The following is a 20,119-nucleotide window of genomic DNA, read 5'->3' as shown; positions in this document are numbered from 1 at the left end:
GTGTGTGTGTGTGTGTGTGTGTGTGTGTGTGTGTGTGTGTGTGTGTGTGTGTGTGTGTGTGTGTGTGTGTGTGTGTGTGTGTGTGTGTGTGTGTGTGTGTGTGTGTGTGTGTGTGTGTGTGTGTGTGTGTGTGCGTGCGTGAGATACCTTGTTGCCAAACTAAAATATGACATTTCTCTGCAAATGTCACTATGATAACACGTGTAACATTATAATTTAAGCATTTTAGTGAAATCAAAGCAAACTGTTTATTATGCAGGTTTGTGGAGGACACATAGGTATATGTGTGTGTATGGGGGGGGGGATTAAAGTTAGGACACTCTGTATCTGTTGTTAATGGACCTGTATTGACTGTCAGCATGAAACCACATTGAGTATTCCATGTCTGCATATAGTGGAGCTCATTCTCTGGTGTTATGGATAAGTGTTGACCCCCCTCTCCCTCGCTCAAACGCCCCCCAGACTTAGAGCATCACTCCCCCGCCTCTTGTCCTCTCCTTCCTTCTCCTCTTTCTCTGCCTTTATCCCTCCATCTTACCTATTGATTGGCCAATAATGTGTTTTCAGTGGTAGATTAATGGCACATTACCCTGACAAGAGTGTCTGAGGGGACAGGACGTGAGGGAGGGCGTGGGAGACGATGCTCTTTAATTGATACACGGTTTGTGTGTGTGTGCAAGTGTGAGCATGTGTTCGTGTGTGTGTGTGTCTGAAAGAAAAATGTGTGATGAAAAGTAATAATTTCTTCACATTATTGTAGCATTTGATAGAAAGCTTGTATATTGAATAAACAAGATCATTTTGTAGGATATCCAAATATAGGTTGATATCATAGTTCATTTCTTGTCATGATTTGTTCAGCTCATATCGAACCTGGTATATGTAGTAATAAAATAGAACATTGCTGAACTTAAATCTGGGTTATTACCAAAAAGCAGCTATGACTTCCTACACGACAAAGGTAATATGCATTTTTGTTCTTATATGTCTTACTTATTTGACATTTCTGCAGTTACTTTGATTAATAAACAAGGATAGCTTCATTATTTTGTCCTAAACATGTTAACACACATTTATCACGGAGGATTAATCCTTTGGACTTTGGTTGCCCTGACATTATATAGCATCATAATGATGCATTTGTCACTCTTAATTCATCACTTAGATTGATTGCCCTGATATTTTAAACAGGCATTGGCTTAGGATGAAATGTAACAACTTTGTTTTTCCTCTGACTCGTCTATTGGCACCATCACATCAACAATTCTCTCCATTCCAATGAAATATCTTGACATCTTCCAGATGGATTAAAGAGTCACTGTAGGGAAAATACCGGCCAGTCCAAAAGCATTCCGATTCATCGTGAGCTGTCAGTTATCTTAAACTTGTAAGCATGCTTTATAGCACTCCAAACCAAGATGGTGAACATGGTAAAGATTATACATCCTAAACATCAGCACGCTAGCATTGTCATTGTTAGCATGTTAGCAGCAGCCTTACTGAGTTGCAGGCGATGCTGTAAACTTATTTTAATAATATTTATCTTTGGACGAAAATGAATTATGGCCGGTTGTCTACACACTTTGATCCTTTTCATATTGCATGACCTAAATCTATAATTTCATTCATTTGACTTCATTTGTTTTTACTCTCCCACTTAGCTTGCTTTGCAATTAAAATGTTGGCTGTGTTCCAATCTGTTCTCATCCTCTCTTATCTCGTATCTCTGTCTCTGTATCACTTACCTTTATCTGATTTCATCCCCTCTGACATCTTTCAATTTCCTCCAGCAATTTGCATCATGGAGAAGGTGGGGGGGTGGGGTGACTAAATTAGCCGATCAATAGGCCATCAAACAGTCTTTAATGCCCCTTTCACACCGGCGCTTTTCCAGCTCCTGCTGGGAGCTAGAGCCTGAAAAGCGCCGGTTTTTCCTGTTCACACCGCAGCGGCGGCGCGTCATAGCTCCGGAATGCGGTTCACTTCCAGCTCCAAAAAGTTGTCGGTCCAGAGGCAAGAGCTTTGGAGCTATGACGCGGCGTCGCTTACGTCGAGGCGTGCAGGAAACCTTACTTTGACCATCCGTTCGCTGTTATTGATCATTGTGGAGAGCAGGCAGACGTTTTGTTTGTTATTATAGCAGCTATCGGATGGAATTAATACATGGGCTGCACAGGTTGTCATGTCTGACTATCACAAGTAGAATCATAATGAAAAATACGCCGGTAAAATGTGCCTGTAGAAAACGGCTTAGCAAGTAGTCAGTTTAGCTTCGGTTGCTATGCTAACATCACCCATGTTATACCAGAGAAACTTTCATAACAGCGTTGTGATGCCAAACAGCGTCAATTCAGACTGACACACATTCACTTAAGGGGAACTGGGGATCTGTATCAGCTGCTTGTGTGACAGTCAGACAGTGAATACTTTAGAGCCGTGTGAGCTAACCCGGAGCTAACGGGAGAATAAACTCCCGTTGAAGAGCAGCCAGCACTGTAGCGGTCGGTAAATGCCGCTGAAACACATTCATAAACAATGAACCACGGCACTCTGGAGAAAAGTATAAGGTTGGAGAAGTCGTTATTTAATTTAATCCGACTTCGTATGATTAAAAGCAACACGATCGTCGACCCGACGCAGTCCCCGGCCCGTTGTTGTTGTGGGAGAAAATCTCTCGGCAGCTCTGGGCGGTGTGAACAGGGCGGGAGCTGAAAAGGGAAACCGGAGCTGAACCAGAAAAGCTCTCGCTAGGAGCTAGAAAGGGAAAAGCGCTGGTGTGAAAGCCGCATAAGTGTGACACACACACAGGCGTCCTGTCTCAGGTTCCCCTCTAACTAAGGCTGCAGCCACACGAGGACGATAACGGTCGTATCTGCTACAGTTCTCTATCATATAGACGGTTCGGCCACACGAGGCTGACAGGGAAAAAGGTGGGTAGATCTGCGGACGAAACGCTCTGGGGGGCCAAACGGTTCTGTGTCTACGCCCTATAACGATCATTTCCTGATAACGATGACGCAATAGCCCCAGTGTTTCCAGACACGCAGCTCTTCATGATCACCTGCAGCTCCGCCCGCTGTGATGGAGCGATGAGCGGAACAAAACACACACTTCAAGTTAGATCATCACCCTTCGCTATTTTAATTACCTCTCAAACTACCTAAACTAGTTATAAATATGTTTATTTTTACTGTCGTGTCACTCATTACTGGATCCGCCAGCTGCATGAGACCACGGATACTGACGGGCTGTCAGGAGAGGGGGAGGAAAAGAGAGCCTCCGTCCTCCGTGTATTATTCTTATATTATTATATAGAGTCGTTATTCATTTGTTTTAAAGCTCAATAAATAACAAAGAAGACCTTTGACCGGCACTTTTATAATTTTGTCCAGAAGATTTAAACTTTAACGGACATGTTGACCGGCGAAACCCCACCTCTGCTAAATCCAGCGCGGAGAATAAACAGAAGGCAACCATGCGTGTGCGGGAAGTCTTCTTCGCTGCTTTTGGTGTATTTTGTGGCAGAAGTACAGCGCCACTTACAGGCCCGGCATATGTACTACAGCGTCTCCAGCGGGTCGAGCGGTCTCGTGTGAACGGACACGTTTCTGGTGCCTATTGCGTGTGGACGGAATACTTTTTTGATAACGATTTTGGTTCGTTTCCGTTATCGTCCTCGTGTGGCTGCAGCCTAATAGCCTTGTTGTTTACCTCACAATGTGCTGTGTCATGTCGTTTTGGTCTCAGGTTGCCCTGCAGTGCATGGGGACTCCCCGGGGGAATCCTCCAACAGGGCTATTGCTGGAGACACATGCTGTTTCATCGTAATGACAGCGTTGTTAAGGCATTGTTGAACTAAGTGCTCCCTCCCACACTGACAGTTGCATACACCATTGACACCCAGAGCCTAAAACATGGCATGTGAGATCCCTCTTATGAATCTTTTACACTCTTTTCCAATAAATCAATCCGTTCTAGTTCTATGATGGGGCCACTGTTAGTTTGCAGTTGGTTTATAACTTACAAACCACCTTAAGACGGTTTGGTTTTCCATCGACTGTACCAGAGGAGCCACTTCATACCTTTACTGTTTATGTTGCAATGCCAGCGTGAATTTCACAAACAGTAACAACAGTGGCAGTCTGTGTTGGAGATGTGCTCAGGCTGCTCTTATACTTACAAAGTCAGATTGAATTCTACGAACGTCTTCTCTGACAACTTTAAAATCTTATCTTAAACTTTGAATCAGTAAGTACTTCTTTGTATCATTGTGTTATTAGCCCTTTTCTCCAGGCAAATCGTATTTGTATTTAGTATTACAGTAGTATGGTATTTTCACTATTAACTGATATTCTTTAAGTGTATTCATGTTATAAACACAACAAATAAACCTCTGTATGCACCTGAAGCAGAATCGAAATTCATTGTTCAAAATGGCTAATGCCACAATGATAGCAAATTGGTAGTTATTTAAACTATAGTGAATAATAAATGATGTTACATGTATGCCTAGTATGTATGCCACAGCGTTCAGGCTATACAATGTGTGATCGTGTTCAAGCCACTTATTGTACGCATGAACCTTTGTTTCCCAAGTTCCCCCCCCCCCCAGCCTCTGACATGTATAGCTCTTGATTCCAGCCAGGGCAAATAGTTGGTGAACAAGTAGGTTAAAATACCCATACTGGTTTTCAATTTGTCACAGCTCCATACTGGCCCTGGAAATGCCTCGATGTAAAGAGGTATTTGTGACAGTCTCTCTGTGCTTTCTTGTTCAGGGACAGTCTCTCCCATCGTCTTGGGCGATGACCTTTGTCAGATGACTGGGAGAGGTCAACAGAGGTTAAAGTAACAAGCGAGCTGAGAAAGCGGCCCCCCTCTAGTCATGCAGAAAAGAGCTGCTGGAGAGTTTTACCCTGGCGTATTGCATGTGCACACACACACACACACACACACACACATACACACACACACACACACACACACACACACACACACACACACACACACACACACACACACACACACACACACACACACACACACACACACACACACACACACACACACACACACACACACACACACAGTTGCTCTCCATCCAACAGGAACAGCTGTTCCTTGCTCCTGACCAGCCCGACCCCGGCTATAGAGAGGCGCAGACCCATGCAGAAATACAAACATTATGGTATTTTTTCCAATACAAACATACACTCATCAACTGGCAGATCTCTTTCTTTCTGTCTACCCTCTCTCTTTGTTACACACACTCCTCCTCTGCCCTTCTCATTCAGTCATAGTCGCACACAGTCAGGCTTCAGTGCACACACTGCTGTGATGAGCTATGACAAGGCAAGAGGTGGGAGGCGACTACAGTAAGAATGGGAGAGGAGTGACAAAAGAGCACAGTGGTAGAAACAATTAGCACTTCTTATGAAAAGCATTGACGTTAATAAGTGCATTTACAAATGGTGGTCATTCATAATAAATAAAACTTAGTATTAAGAATAGTTTTTTCCTGTTGTCTGCAGTCCAAAGATCCAGTCTGAGTGCCTTTAATATACTATGATATTCCATTTATGTCTCCATAAAATACGGCTTAAATGTTAATTGCATGCCATTTGGCCACACCTCAAATCTTGACAGTCTGCCATCATGTCTGAGCGGGCAGCCGCAAGGGATTCTGGGTACTGAGCCGAGCAGTAGTGTAACTCTCTCGTAGCTCTGATTCACGAGACAGCGTGCTGCACATAACAGGCCTCTCTTCGTCTGTGAACACACACACACACACACACACACACACACACACACACACACACACACACACACACACACACACACACACACACACACACACACACACACACACACAATGTCTCTGAGTCACACACATAATAATGCATGCAAACGCCTTAGAGAATTTTGTATTGCTTGGTGGAGTGGATCGATAATGAACATAAGGTGTCCTTTTCATGTAAAATCCCATCATTTAAATGCCCTTCCTGTATGCCTTTAAAGTTCTAATTTTCAATTGAGTACGATTGTTGTCTGGATAAAAATGTGAAGGGTAAGTTTACTAGTAAAGGGCACTGGGGGTCAAAGGGCAGCCCTGATAAGGTCAGCTCAGTCAAGTGGATTTTCATTAATGTAAGAAAATGGCATGATTCTTATTTTCCTCCTCTTATAATTCATGAAGAGAGATTTGGGTTGGATCCAGTGTTTGTCTGGGCTACTCTAAAATCCTGTTCACGTAAGGGCTTTTAAAGTTCATGTCATGAGGATGGTGAGGGGTAAAGCGGTCCATGCAGGGATCAATACAATATAAAATGGTTGTGTGTGGTCCCTGTAAAGACACAACATAACTCTACACTGTTAATATTTTTCTAAAAGTCAAAAAAGAAAAGAAATCACAGGAACATACGGGTTGTATTTATAAAAAATATACAACCTGCCAAATACATTATCTGGTGTTGAAGATCGTATTCAGCAACCTCAGTATTTAAAGAAAATCTCAGATTATCGAATTAACATAATGCATCATTTACATCCTCAATCTGCAGGTTATATCACCAGTAACAGAAATATATTTATGTTTCTCAATCCACAAAGCAGATGAAGCAACAACTTGGACATCCAAATCCACAAACCCAATGACTCTTTTCTTTTTGGGGATTAGAACGGTGTGTTAATTCACTCTCTGCTGTTTGAGGTGTGGTACCAAAGCGCAAACTCAAGTCTTTGGTAATATGCTTGAGTTTACTTGAAGGTATTACAAAAGGAATAAGCCTTGGCTCGGTTTCACAGAGCATAGCTTTCCATTGTGTATTTTGAGTTCTGCTGAGGCTGCTGATCAAATGTTCTGTGCCTGAAGTATAGACAGCAGAGTGGCCTCTGTTCAGGAAGAGAGCTGGAGTAGACGCTGTCTCACAAACTTCCCCTCAAACTCAGCATGCACGGGTTAATATTTTCCAAATATTTCTTTCTAAGGAACTAAATGAGTGGCTCACGTTGCTCAGAATGTTGTGTTTAGTATTCATTTGCCAGGTATATCTGGTAGCTTTCCCACTTATTTGTATCTTGTACATAGCTTACTTATTCCACCATTGTCACTCAAACGATTTTTTATTGCACTATTTGACTTCCTTAATTCTTTAGGTCTTTAAGTATATTGTGTGTTACAGTGTTGGCAGGGCACAGGACTTAGATATTAATTGCCAACAACATCGCTGTAGCTTTTGTGCACAATAAAACATTTGAATTGTTGAATTTAAACTTAAAATGGGATGTGTCCCATACCGTGCACACCACTATACCTGCGTGCAAGAGAAACGTACAAGAATGGTAACAGATCAGTGTTACCCAAAATGTTTTGTGGGTTATCTCGTAAAATTATTTATATCCCCAACGGATATATATTTTAGAAATTCACATTCACTGTTTTTTGCATGTTACACAAACGTATTGACATCATTGCAACTTAAGTGGTCTTGTTTCTCTGTATTATATCAAACGTATAGCAATGGATTTAATGAAGGTTTCCGAATGTTTTATAATTGCCTTGCTCCTAATTTAAAACACAGTAAACGCAATACACAGTACATGCTTTTGTAAATATGTGTTGTGGCCTGAGTTACTTGCTGAAAAAATAGTGTGTGTGTCTACAAGCAATTTGGGCCTAAGCGAGCATATGGTCACTTACATTGGATTTACATTAAGGAGCACTCATTTACATTACGTTGTTTACGTTTTTGCTTTGCAGCTGCTGATTTTGTTACATTTCTTTCATGAATTTTTCTCATATTATTTTAGCCTATACCTAAACAATCCATGCAAGACTTTATGCTGAAATGACCAAGATTCTGTAATAACATAACCATGTTTTAATTATTAAACTGACTGCACGTTCATTGTATCCTCATTTACTGCAATGTCATGTAGAGATAAACTGGTCCGAAACACAAACAGTTCAGTTGAAAATAGTGAATAAAAATATTTCTTGAATGAAGATGTTTTAATTACAGTTTGAATAAATGGTGTAATGGGCCTATAGACAAACGTGGAATAAAGTAAGAATAGTAGGATACTCAGAAAACAAAATAGACATGCGTGAAATATATAATAAAATGTTAATTACATTCATTTAAATACATAGATAATTTCAGTAATTCAAAATTCATTATGATACAGGAAATGCATGCAAATAGCTAGGCTATAATTTCTTTGGTGGCTAGGCTGCTGGAAATGCTGTTGTCGTTGATAATAATAATGATAATGATAATAATAATGCCATGTCATGTAAACAATAAAATGTTAGGATTAATAATGTTTTAGGCCTCCCTCAGGCTATTATTAGCTTAGCCTGCTATATCCTAAAAACGGTTATGTGTAGTAGGTTTAGTGTGAGGCCTAAACAAAATCCATAGCTTTGAAGAAAATAAATAAATAATACCGAATCAGCTTTTTTTTAAGTGATATGTAACTTCTCCTTTGTCGTTTTATCTACAGTCTCCAAAAACAGTAAGGCCGCAGGTCTGGCCCCCCATCTAACACCCTTTTAAATGCTTGAATCTTGACTACAGCCCACCAAAAAGTGTCTCTTTCACGTGGGTTTAATGTCACCATCATACGTCCCCGTCGTACAGGCTGAAGTACTTGCTGGCGTTAGTGAAGCAGAGGTAAGGCGTGCTGCTCCCCGGGTAGACCACGGGCAGAGGCATGGGCAGCAGGCACCTCCCCAGCAGGTTGCTCTCTTTGTACAAGGCCGGGAGCTGCCCCACCACCATGGGCTTTCCAGTCTCAGAAAAATCGCTAACAGGTCCGTCGATTTCGGTTGAGATTTGCCGTTTCAATTTATTCCTGCGATTCTGAAACCATATTTTGACCTGGGTCTCCGTGAGCTGCAGGGAACTGGCGAGACAGGCGCGCTCTGCGCTGCTCAGATAGCGTTTCATGTCGAAGGTAGACTCCAACTGAAAGATCTGTCTCTTGGAAAAAATAGTGCGCGTTTTCTTTTTCGTGATCATTTTGCTCTTCTTGACGGGGCTGCCACCTTTGTGGGTGTCCGTGGCCGTGGTGGTGGAACTGCTGTCGTCGCAGCTGCTGTCCCCGCTCTCGAAGCGCACCTCCGTCGCCTTCTTCGGGTCCCCGCGGCTGATGATGACCGAGTCCGCTGCTCCCCTGCAGTCTGTCAGCAACTCTGCGAACAAAAAGAAACTTTCTTTAACCCCCTGTCAACTGTGCTGCTACAACTGTAGGCTAATCTGGTGCGTAATGGTGACACATAACACGAAGTCGCTGCACACACCTACAGCTCCAAATGAACAAACCCCTCTTACCTCTGTCGTTCAGTCTGCTGCCCGGGTCTTGTCGCTGCTTGGCTACGTGCTCCTCGTGGTGGCTCTGGAAGACGTCTTTACGCATGACCGTGGCGGAGCCACCGTGCACTCCGGCGGGGTGACAGCTGTCCCGGTTCCTCCCGCTTGTCTTGAGATTGAGGATGTTGTCAATGGTGAATTTCAGAGAGGCGACGGGTCGGCATGGTGCGTCCACTTTGTTCATATTCTCCAACGCGTAAATCCTTTTTCTTGTTTACTTCCGCGTCTATCCTCGCATTTAAGTCTCACCCGGGACGTTAATCTGACCACTAACGTGTCGATGCTACACGCACCATTACCATAGCAGCAGCCACTGAGCAGACACTGCTGGGCTGGCGATACTCTGCCTCTATCGCTTACTACACACCGGATGGGGCAAGCGCTTTCCTCGCTCATTGGTCAAGATGAGCGTGCAGTACGGACCAATGGCAGCGAGGGGATGATATGCGAAAGGAGGGCGGGACTCCCTCTCCTCCACTCAACCTCTTTATCGTTATACATCTGCTGCAAGGAGAACCGGCCGGGGTCCGCCGCCCTGCAGTGCTCCCTCAGGAAAATAAAGAGTTTAATGTCACTGTTATTTCACACCATGCTGTATGTGCGCCGTGACTCACACATGTGATGGTGGTTTTGATCTCCTGCTGCACCATCTCTGTGAAGTTCGGCCAGGCGGCTTGATTCGAGTCACACAGATTAGTGTGTGTGTGTGTGTGTGTGTGTGTGTGTGTAACCTAAAAGCAAATCAGATCATCTCTGGGCTCATATATTTGTGTGTGTATCTTGGGGAAATTTGCATAGTATTTCTAAAAACACTTTTACTTGTTCACATGGTTTAAAATGTGAGTGATATATTTTTCTTTGCGAGTTTGGCTACTTTTAGTATTGTATATCCTAAGTAACGGTAAACAAAAGGACATAATTGCTTGTCCAAATGTATACCTCGTTGCATTTTTTTTTTTAAAGTAATTGTTCACTGTACCCTATTTTCAAGTTATAAATTATTTATATCTTTGCAAATTAAAATAGGTATAATGTAAATAATATAGCTTTAGATGAATATTGCCTCGTGGTTTTGTGAATACAATATTCGGCTATTTTATTTTGGTGAACAGTGTAATTAGATGCCTGTCCATTCCATTCCATTTTATTTTTATTTTTTTTAAATAGTTTTAATCGAAAATACATTAACATCTACTTGCTCAGCTAATATTGACGCAGAGAACAATAGCTTGGATAATCATAACAGAGGCCTACTTGTAGTCAGAACTACTGCAAGTGCAAATATATACCCGAAAAATACAGTTTTCGTGTTCTCAGCCTTGATCTCTCATTGTGTCACAGAGCACATATGTTCAATTCCTTCTCTATAAACATTTCTCTGCAAGTTTATTGACAGGGGAAGACACATTTTAGGTAATTGGGTATTCATAATCAATAGAGAAACAGACAAGTTTGTGCTTAGTTTTTTTATTCATCTATTATGTGGAAAAGTGACAACGTTGGAAAGATGTGTGGCTTTACATATAAAAGTTTGCAAAAATATGTGTGTTTTCAAACATACAGTAGGCTATAAGCAGCTTCGGCCTTGCTGTGACAGGGGCATAGATGTATGAACAGATACAGATGATTCATCACTGTATGTTAATGTCTCTGCGGCTCTCATCTTTGGGTGTGGGTTATTGCACGACTCAGTATGAACAGGGTGAACTCATGTTTCAAACAGTTTATATATGAAAGTCTTTACACCAAGCCGGTCATCTGCGATCTTAACAAGCTCATGGAGTGAGCGAACGTGGACAGAGGGTAGCTGGAGAATCCGGCTAAGGGTGCAGAAAGTGGATGTCCGTTCATGGTGAAGCCCAGTGCAGCAGTGTGTCCGGGGCCCTCGTGATAGAGAATGGGGACCCTGACAATCCGCTGGGTGGAGTGTGTGACATGTGAAGCGTCGAGGTCTGCCGCCAGCTGCCTCTTCCACTTATTTCTCCGGTTCTGGAACCAGATCTTGACCTGAGTCTCCGTCAGGTGGAGGGACGCTGCCAGCCCCGCCCTCTCCGAGCTGCTCAGGTACCGCTTCACGTCAAAGGTGGACTCCAGCTGAAACACCTGACTGCGGCTGAACACGGTGCGGGTCTTCTTCTTCCGGGTGGAGCTCGGGTCTTGCTCTGACCGCGCGTCAAAGCCGTTGTGCATGTCCTCGTTGTCGTCTGTCAGGTTGCTGTCCCCTGTCTTCCTGTCGGTCTCGTCGCTGTCCTCAGTTATCGGTTCGGATACTGCCGGGGAGCCCCTGTCACTGGTCGATATGGAGCTACAGTGGTCACCTGGACTTGTATTATCTCTTGGACCTGAACGGAGAAAAAAACATGAGTGACCTGCAAAGCAAGCTAAAAGAAAGTGCTTTAAAACGACTGCCCTACTTCAGTGTTGAATCGTGGAGGAATAATTCATTCCACTGGAATACAAACAAAAATGTTTCAGCTGAAGGATAGACAAAGTTATGAAGTAAAAAAAAAAAGACACTTTGCCTTTATCTGACATTTGCACTAACCTATTTACTTTAAATGCTTTTTGTGTTTCGAAGCTCACCAGTTGGTGAGAGTATTGGCAAAGCTACGGTGCGTTAATTGGATTGCATAACACCATCAAGGAAGTTGTCAGGCTCGTTTATGATACAGATAATTAATTCATAATTATTAATAATAATTCTAACCACACATTTACCATCACTTGTAAACACAAGGGTGGATTTTGAAATTCTGAAATCCAACTATCTGAAAAGTAAAGGGATGGGCACTTTTTTATGATGGCGCGTGAGTGACATGCACGTGAAAGCATCACTTTGACGTGCATTGCTTCTGCGCATCTGTTTTGGGTTGTATTCTGGACATTTGTGTGTAATCCTCAAACCGAGGCACGGATCTCCTAATAACAACCAACTAATACTATACACTGGTTTTGTGCGGTAGAGGACCAATTGTGCTTCTGGTGATCCGCCGTGAAAAACCTTCAGTCTTGTCTCACAGATTGATGCAATCCCTGGTTTCCGTAAAAATGCACGCAATACAAGGCAAGGGATCGGTGGTTTTTAAAGCACTCTGGGAGGCTCTGTGAGCTCCGGGTTAGAGAGAGAGGAGCCACACTTGACTCGTTCTGACTGTGTTAGTTTTGTTTAATGAGGCGAGAAACTTCCAAGCTGGCTTTCTATATGAACTCATATGGTTCTACTACATTAACATGATTAAATAAACGACCTGACGGCCTGAATAAAAGGCACCAAACAATGGATGTGAATAAAAGATGAATAAATGTGACCTAGAACCGACAACCCTATGGCACCTACTGCTGTCCTTTTTACAACGGTTATGTAATATTCTAAAACAAAACATATATATAAAAAATCAGTTTATACAAAATATGGTAAACTGAAATCGGAAGTATATTAAATCCTCACTAACACACCAGCAATAGCAGCATCACACTGTTGTCTTTAAGGCTATATTTGCTCGCACCTCATTTGTTTGCTATTTAAAAAATAATGGTTATATCTTCAGGATTCATAGCGACTCTCTACTCACTTTGTGGTGTTTCCAGAGCTCTGAAGTTTAAGGCATTTGCCCCGCGGTGCCACTGTAAGGGCGAGTCTCTGTACGGGGACCGAGCTGTGGAGCTGCAGCCATCCGGCTCTGGGGCGCTCACATCGGCGTGATGTGCCTTCAGGACTCGGTCAGAGGAGCCGGTCTCCACACCGGCTTCCCCGCGACTCCTGTCCGTCACCGACTCATGTTTATCCCTCCCTTTGCCTAGTATGTTCTCGATAAAAAAAGACGACGCTCTCGATGAAGTGGGAGTCCCGTTGTCCTTGAGCTTCTCCTGCATGTTTTGTCCCCGATTTCACGCTGCTTTTACGCAAAAACCGAGCGAATCCTGGTTTATTTGTGCGTTAAGGCAGCCTACGGTCCAAACTTTCATTTCGAGCGATGCTGCTTTTGCTCCTGGATCGGATATGGAGTCATTGCAGGGACGGGGATCTCCTCGGTGCCAGCGGGAGGAGAGGGAGACGGAAGCTGTAATACAGTGAGATGTCAAGTGAACGCTCCACGAGCCGAAGGCATCCAGCGATTGGACGAGCACAATAGCAAATGGGGTTTTCCGGGGAAAGGATAATTACTGTCGTCCCTCTGGTGTGTGTGTTTGTGTGTGCGTCTGCGTGCGCGTGTGTTCACATCCCCTCGAGGCCATGCAGCCAAGAGAGAAAACCTCTGTTCGTGGTACAGCACTCTTTATTTAGGTCAATTAAACTACAAATCAAAATAAAGATCCACTAGGGCATGTCTTCCCCCCCATGTCTTCTCTGAAATATGAAGGTATAGTCAGGACCCTGTCGATATTAAGGGTGTATTTGCCCACACTGATATAGTAGCCCATTTGTAAATTCAGAGCCTATTAGTGTTTTAATCTTGTGGAGGCCTGCACTCATTTTACAAAGATTGGATAACCTTTGATGGCATAAACAGTAGGCTATAGGTATAACAATATTTTAGTGGTGATTCCCAGTGGCATGATGGTGTCTCAGAGTTATGATTTTGAACGCATATGCTCAATTGCTCATGCATGGCTTGGCAATGCAACGTGAAATGCAGCATTTCGGAGATGCTGCTGCTGTCAAAGGTTATATAAACTTTGCATAATGGCTCCAATACTCCTGATAATAGGCCTGTCTGTCTGCAGATGGGCTTTGGTTTAATTAGGTCTAACTACACATTTCTGCCTTTACAATTAGACTCGTTTGGCAGAATTCCTCAGTGGTGCTGTCACAGGCCTGCATAGTTGTTTCGGCGCAGCATTGTTTTAGTCTAATTATTTTAGGTTACTTCCAGCAACAAGCCTTTGGTTCATATTCTGCCACAACGCAGATAATCTGAGAGATTAACCAAGTCAATTAAATACATTAAATTAATCTCCAAACTGTTATTTTGCTGCTACTGTACTAACAAAAAGTGCTCTGCTTAGGATAATTAGTTTCAAGTGAGTGCAGCGCTCATTGGACATATGCAGATAAGATTATATCTATTGGATCATCTGGAACATTTAAATGAGTGCTGACAGCCGTCTTTAACCTTTTCGCTGAAATGGCAAGACATTTGAGCTTTTTATTTCCTTCAATGACCTTTAACTCCAGTCTCATCCCCCCCGCCCCCCTTTTCTCTCTCCCCCCTCCCCAGACTTGCCCTTTGACAGCAGATCAGTGTTAATATTCCTCTTCAACCTAACACTCGTCGTTGACAACAGTAACACGAGCCGTGTTGAGTCTTACACCTGTCTTGTAATGCCGCTCACTAAAACACTAAATATGGCGTTGGTGATGGCCTTTGATTCTTTTCGGGTCTCCATACCCACAAGGCCAGATGCTTTTTATTAAACTTTCATGCAATACAGAGTTTTCTATTGAGTTTTGGGGATAAAAACAAACACCATGTTCATAATGAACTCTTGTAACACATGTTGTTACTTCTAGACAAATCTATTAAAACAAACCTATTATTGTGAAAAAGAACAATTTGATGTTTAATGTTATAAAGTAAAATGTCAAAGTCTTCTGATGCTTTAATAATTCACAAAAACAAAGATGATATCAAAAGATCATATGTCTTAATTTTCAAAAAAACGACCCTTTCTGATTGATCTCCCGTGTTTAAATGCCAAACCTTGTTTTATCGATAGTTTATCCAGTGGCTCCGGCCTCTTCAAAGGGACAACAATTAGAGAGGTTGTGCACTTCTTAATAATCTTTGCTGTTTTTGTGAAATTCTGGATTTTCTTTTTCCTTTTCGGGCCTCTAACTGCTATTTAAATGAAACCATCTGAGAAGTTTCAAGAGGAAAAATCTCCAGCAACTCATAATACAAAACATGACAAGGACTGTTTATTGCAAGGGTTTACGAGCTAGAAAGGAATATAACAACTGGTTTCATCGCTGATAATATGTGCTTGACAATTCTTTTTAAATCAATCTTTAAATTACTAGCTTTTGCACAAATCAAGTCAAAAGTGTGTTATTTTATCAAAAATGAAGTGTAGTAAAAGCAGATTTTGGATGTAGTAAAGTACATTGACTTAAGTACAATATTGAGGGACTTGTAGTGAGTATTTCCATTTCAGGTAGCTTTATACTACTAGTCCATTACATTTTTAAAGCTAATGTTGTTCTTTTTACTCCACTTTACTGTTAGATAGCTTTGGTTAGTGGTTACTTATCAGATTATAAGAAAAACAAAAGATAAATCAAATAATAAATTAACATTGACGTTAGGATATCAAGCAGTAATTAAAGTTAGCTCTATGTATACCAGCTGTGAGAGACAAATGAATGCATCAATAATCATAATCGATTTAATATAAATTATTCTGAAAAGTACTTTTGGTAGTTGAAGTCTATTTTGATGCCAATACATACATACCATTTTCAATGCAGGACTTAGAACATTTTACAATCTGCTTTTGCTACTTCTTAAGTTAAAAGGTCCGAGTACTTGTTGAGTAAAACTATAACGTAGCATTTAGAAATTCTCGAGTAATGTACAAGTAGCTCAAAATGATCTTTTGACTAAATGTACCAACCCTTGGATGGTGTTTCTGTAAAAGAGCCCTCCATTAGATCAGGTTTCTCTGTGTACACCAGGCCGTCTGAACGATGTGGCACCCCGGCCAGCGCCCCCTGCTCTGGGGGCCGACAGCCCAGACCCAGAGGCCCCTTGCTCACTTTCCTCTATCACTCTTCTCTCTTCCTCTCATCCTCCTGTGATCTTTATCCAGCCTGGCGTGCCCTTTGCTTTATATGGCCTGCTCCCCAGCCGCAGCCCCCTCCATGCCACCACAGCTCTGAAACACAGTTTCCCCACACAGCATCACATCACTAGCGTGTGCTCCAGGAAGACAGCTGCATCAAATTGAGCATGTTTCTCCCGTTGGCGGCGGCGAGTGTTTTCCAGCCCTCGGTGCAGCCAAACACAGTGTTGCTTACAGTTTGTGTTATAATCATCCAAGAGAAAATAGAAGTCTTCTGTGAGGTGGCAGTGAGGCCAAACTGCATGTTTTTTATAAAGCAAATTGACCGTTCATAACACACAGTACATGCTTTGAAAATCTTGCAGAGACGAACATCAAACATTTCCACGTTCTCTTGTTGGAAGATACAATCATTGCCATTTTGCATTGTATAAATCCTTGCATTGATAGATCTTTCATTTAAAAACTAACTAAAGTCCGACCTAAAAAATTAAAGGATATCTACAAAAATGTGTATCTTCTGTATGACAGCATTTATTTGAAATATTCTTACAAATAAGACAGATGTTTGGTCATTAGTAACCAGTCATATTCCCCTTCTCCCGTTTTACCCATTTAATCACCATTTATCACCAACAGCCATTGCTCCCTCAAGTGTGACTTTAAGTGTACTGCTCTTAGGGCTCATATACAGTCAATGGAAGTGGAGACAGTTTGACCTAGTTCAGTACACTGGAGGCAGTGAGATAGGGAGACACAGGAAGCTCGTATCTCCTCTGGGGCAATTCACAGCTCCCTTTACATAGGAGGTCCACTACTGACCTCAGCTGACTTGCATTTGAGGCAGTTCACACACAGTAAAACCCAAACACGTAATTCTCTATGTTTGTGCATTGGGGTAATTGTGGTACAACCAAATCAAATGCACCTAAACATGAAAGCAGAAATTGAACCAATGAGACTTTCATTCACACAGACCAGCTGCCACTTTACTTGATACAGTAACAGACCCTTGTGTTGAGAAGGCCCTCTAATGGTCAACAGAGTGCCATGCACCTCACACATAACCAGTCTTGATCCATGCTGCTTAGAAAGCATTTGCACTCATAGTCTTACTATTCATCTTTAAAAAAAAGTATGCTGGTAAGCCAACTGCAAGGTGGATGTTGAGCAAAGCATATAGTTGCAAACATATTTTGTCACTAAATCAGAACTGTAATAAAAGCAACATGGATTGTCTGTCCCTCTGTACACAGACACACGTGATTTATCCACCGGTGTTTGTATTATTATGTGTATTCTTTAGCCTGGTAAGCCTTTTCATATTGTGTTGCTGTTTAGGATCTTTCAGTATTTAACAATTAAGCATTCCAACCAAATCTCATTGCCTTCTTGCTTTGCAGCTCAGCTGGATGGTGCTAGCTGTGGCATTAATAATTCACTGTACATAATAAGTTGATGCTGCAGAGTTTCTTCTCATTGATAGTATTAGCCGAGGTGAGCATTCTTGGCCAGACTTTGTGACGCCAGCAGACCGGCATAAAGTGGGCTTTAATTGCCCATAATCTCTGCCGTTCTCATTCCTCTCAGTGCAAGTCAACAGCATATAGCCTACAAAGGCCAGACCTTTAGCCAGGCATGTTTAGCTCCATATCGGAGCAAGCCTCACAACAAGGAATGCTCGGAAGAGATTTCCCACTCAGAGCTCAGAGGACTTCTTTAGAGGGTTTTGTGGATTTTAAAAGGGTTTGGTGGATTTTTTCTCTTACTTATTGGGATTTTAAGTCAGTACACTCATATTTGTATCAAAGAGCTTTACACATTGTTTACCTCCTCAAGAGAAGCTTAGTTCTGTACTTGAAAATGAATTCACAAATAAAATACAAACACTAAGAAACAACATTATCTCCATTCTAACAAATGCGTATGCCACCTTTCTTCCACATCTGTTTGCTCTGTGATGTCTCTTTCATTATTAAGAATGCATTCAGAGCCTGCTGTAACCTAGTTTCCAGAGGATTCTGCCTCAGGTATTTGTGTCAGTGGGACACTAATTTGAAGGATACAGTTTTATATGGATAGAACATATTATCATTGTCAGCCTTGATAAGGCATAATGTCATTTTAAAATCCCTGAGTGGAAGGGTCAGACCTTTTTATCTCCAGTCAAAAGTTCAAGGTCAAGGATTTTGACCGAGGATTGTTTTTCACACACATTGGATTGCAATGGCGTAAGAACATCACATCAAATGATGTCCACATTTTTCTTGCAACGAACATTTACAACTAAGCTGGGCTGAGAGTTTCAAGCACAGTTGGGGGAACTGTGCTTGAAACTGATTGCAGACTTGTGCAATTAAGAGTCTTATATTAGCAATTGTTTTCTTCTTCTTTAAACTGATAAATCAGGCTGATCCTAAATCAATAATCTTATTCCTTCAGGTCTACTTTGACAATCGTGACAAAACAGAGCATTATGTTAAACCTTCAAATCCTTATCATTACAAGGGGCCTGATAAAATTAGATAGAAAGTTGATAATTCTAGAAAACGATTTTACAGTTCAGCTTTTAAACAAATATGTCAAGTTAAATGTGAGAAAAAAAATCCAGATACAAATAATATAGTTCAGTTGAAATGAAAAATACCTTGATTCACATCAGCTTATTGAAATGTGAAAATATTGATTATGTTAATAACTCGGTTGACTTTAGCTCCAGTCCCCGGTTTTAAACCCGAGACCACCACTGCTAATTTGTCCACTTATAAGGCCTTATGTGTCCAAAGGATTTCTAACTGGGAATGTCCGTTTGTTTAACCTCTTTGCGGTACGTTAACCCCTGTCAGGACGCACTCGTCAGCGCAGTACAAAGGGCCTGAAAAGCGGGGACCTTTTCCCCTGGGCAGACCCTGTGCTCCCACAAGCCTCCCGAAAAGTTCCCAGTCCCTTTACAAACATGATCCTAAAGAAAGGCAAACGAAAAAAAGTGGAAAACAACACGTGGATAAACTCACTGAAAATAGGAAAACAAATAATTTCGTTTTAAGGAAAATACATTGAACTGTCTACATTTTATTTCCAAGTACATTTTTGAGAATTCCGATCCAAACATGCTTCTGAAAGAGGTGTAATATTTCTTCATCATTTCTTACCATAATTGAAAACACGTGGCTAAGGGGGACTTGCTGACCCCCTGTAATAAGCTTATGGCAAAATAGATCCGTGTGCGCAAAAGGAGCCAGGACCTGCCCATAGTGTTCAATCGGGCTTTGAAATAAGGAATCCGGTCATATGGCAAACACAAAAAGAGAACTCCGCGTGAACTGCACTGTTAAGTGTTCCCTCAGACTTTGGCACAAGTCCAAGCGCAAACAAATCAGCGACACCCGCAGCTTATGGACGGTGCGAGGCCAAATAGCGAAAACACTTAATAAAGGGAATTTAAACACTATTTAGCAACTTTTTGCACATATTTTGGAAACTGTTCTGACCTTGTTAAAGTCCTGTGACTTATCCTATAATGCTTTGAAATCTCTCTCACCAAACAATCGAGTGTTAGACTAGAGCTAGAAAAGTTCAGAAATTGAATTCTGGAGGAAATATCTCAATAAATAAGTTATCAGTCCCCGAGGTGTAGGCTATATCCTAGAGTAGGTCACAGTAATTGAGCCCATTGTTTTTCTTCTTCCTTTGAACAACATTCACCAACATGCTGTCGCGTCGTGGTTTTGAATACATCCACATTCGAGATTTGGGTTGCATTGTTCCCACACACAGATAATGATGACCCACTTCAATAGAAATAAGGTTACTAGCACTATACGTCGGCATGTTAACCACCACATACATAGATCTTATTGTATTTGTACCATAACGATCCAACCTCACATTTGTTTTAACTGGTCGTAGACTATGTGTTCAATAATGATAGCCTACTGTATTTACTTTATTGGAGCTATACG

At 41.8% G+C, this 20,119-nt stretch overlaps 2 protein-coding genes across 2 annotated transcripts; both read right to left on the bottom strand.

Annotated features, from left to right (window-relative positions):
* Window positions 1–8,621: 8,621 nt before the first annotated feature.
* Window positions 8,622–9,558, bottom strand: hmx4 (H6 family homeobox 4). The gene is made up of 2 exons (XM_034128710.1): window positions 9,336–9,558; window positions 8,622–9,196 (listed from the first exon to the last, which is right to left on the bottom strand). Exons 1-2 carry the CDS (start codon window positions 9,556–9,558, stop codon window positions 8,622–8,624), a joined length of 798 nt encoding a protein of 265 aa, XP_033984601.1.
* A 1,306-nt stretch (window positions 9,559–10,864) lies between these two features.
* Window positions 10,865–13,247, bottom strand: hmx1 (H6 family homeobox 1). Its single transcript, XM_034130947.1, has 2 exons — window positions 12,947–13,247; window positions 10,865–11,716 (listed from the first exon to the last, which is right to left on the bottom strand). Exons 1-2 carry the CDS (start codon window positions 13,245–13,247, stop codon window positions 11,115–11,117), a joined length of 903 nt encoding a protein of 300 aa, XP_033986838.1. The 3' UTR covers window positions 10,865–11,114.
* Window positions 13,248–20,119: the final 6,872 nt, after the last annotated feature.

This window comes from Trematomus bernacchii, unplaced genomic scaffold, assembly GCF_902827165.1.
Source record: "Trematomus bernacchii unplaced genomic scaffold, fTreBer1.1, whole genome shotgun sequence".
Taxonomy (NCBI): domain Eukaryota; kingdom Metazoa; phylum Chordata; class Actinopteri; order Perciformes; family Nototheniidae; genus Trematomus; species Trematomus bernacchii.
Note: the sequence above shows the minus strand (reverse complement) of the source record. Positions and strands in the feature narration are given on the sequence as shown.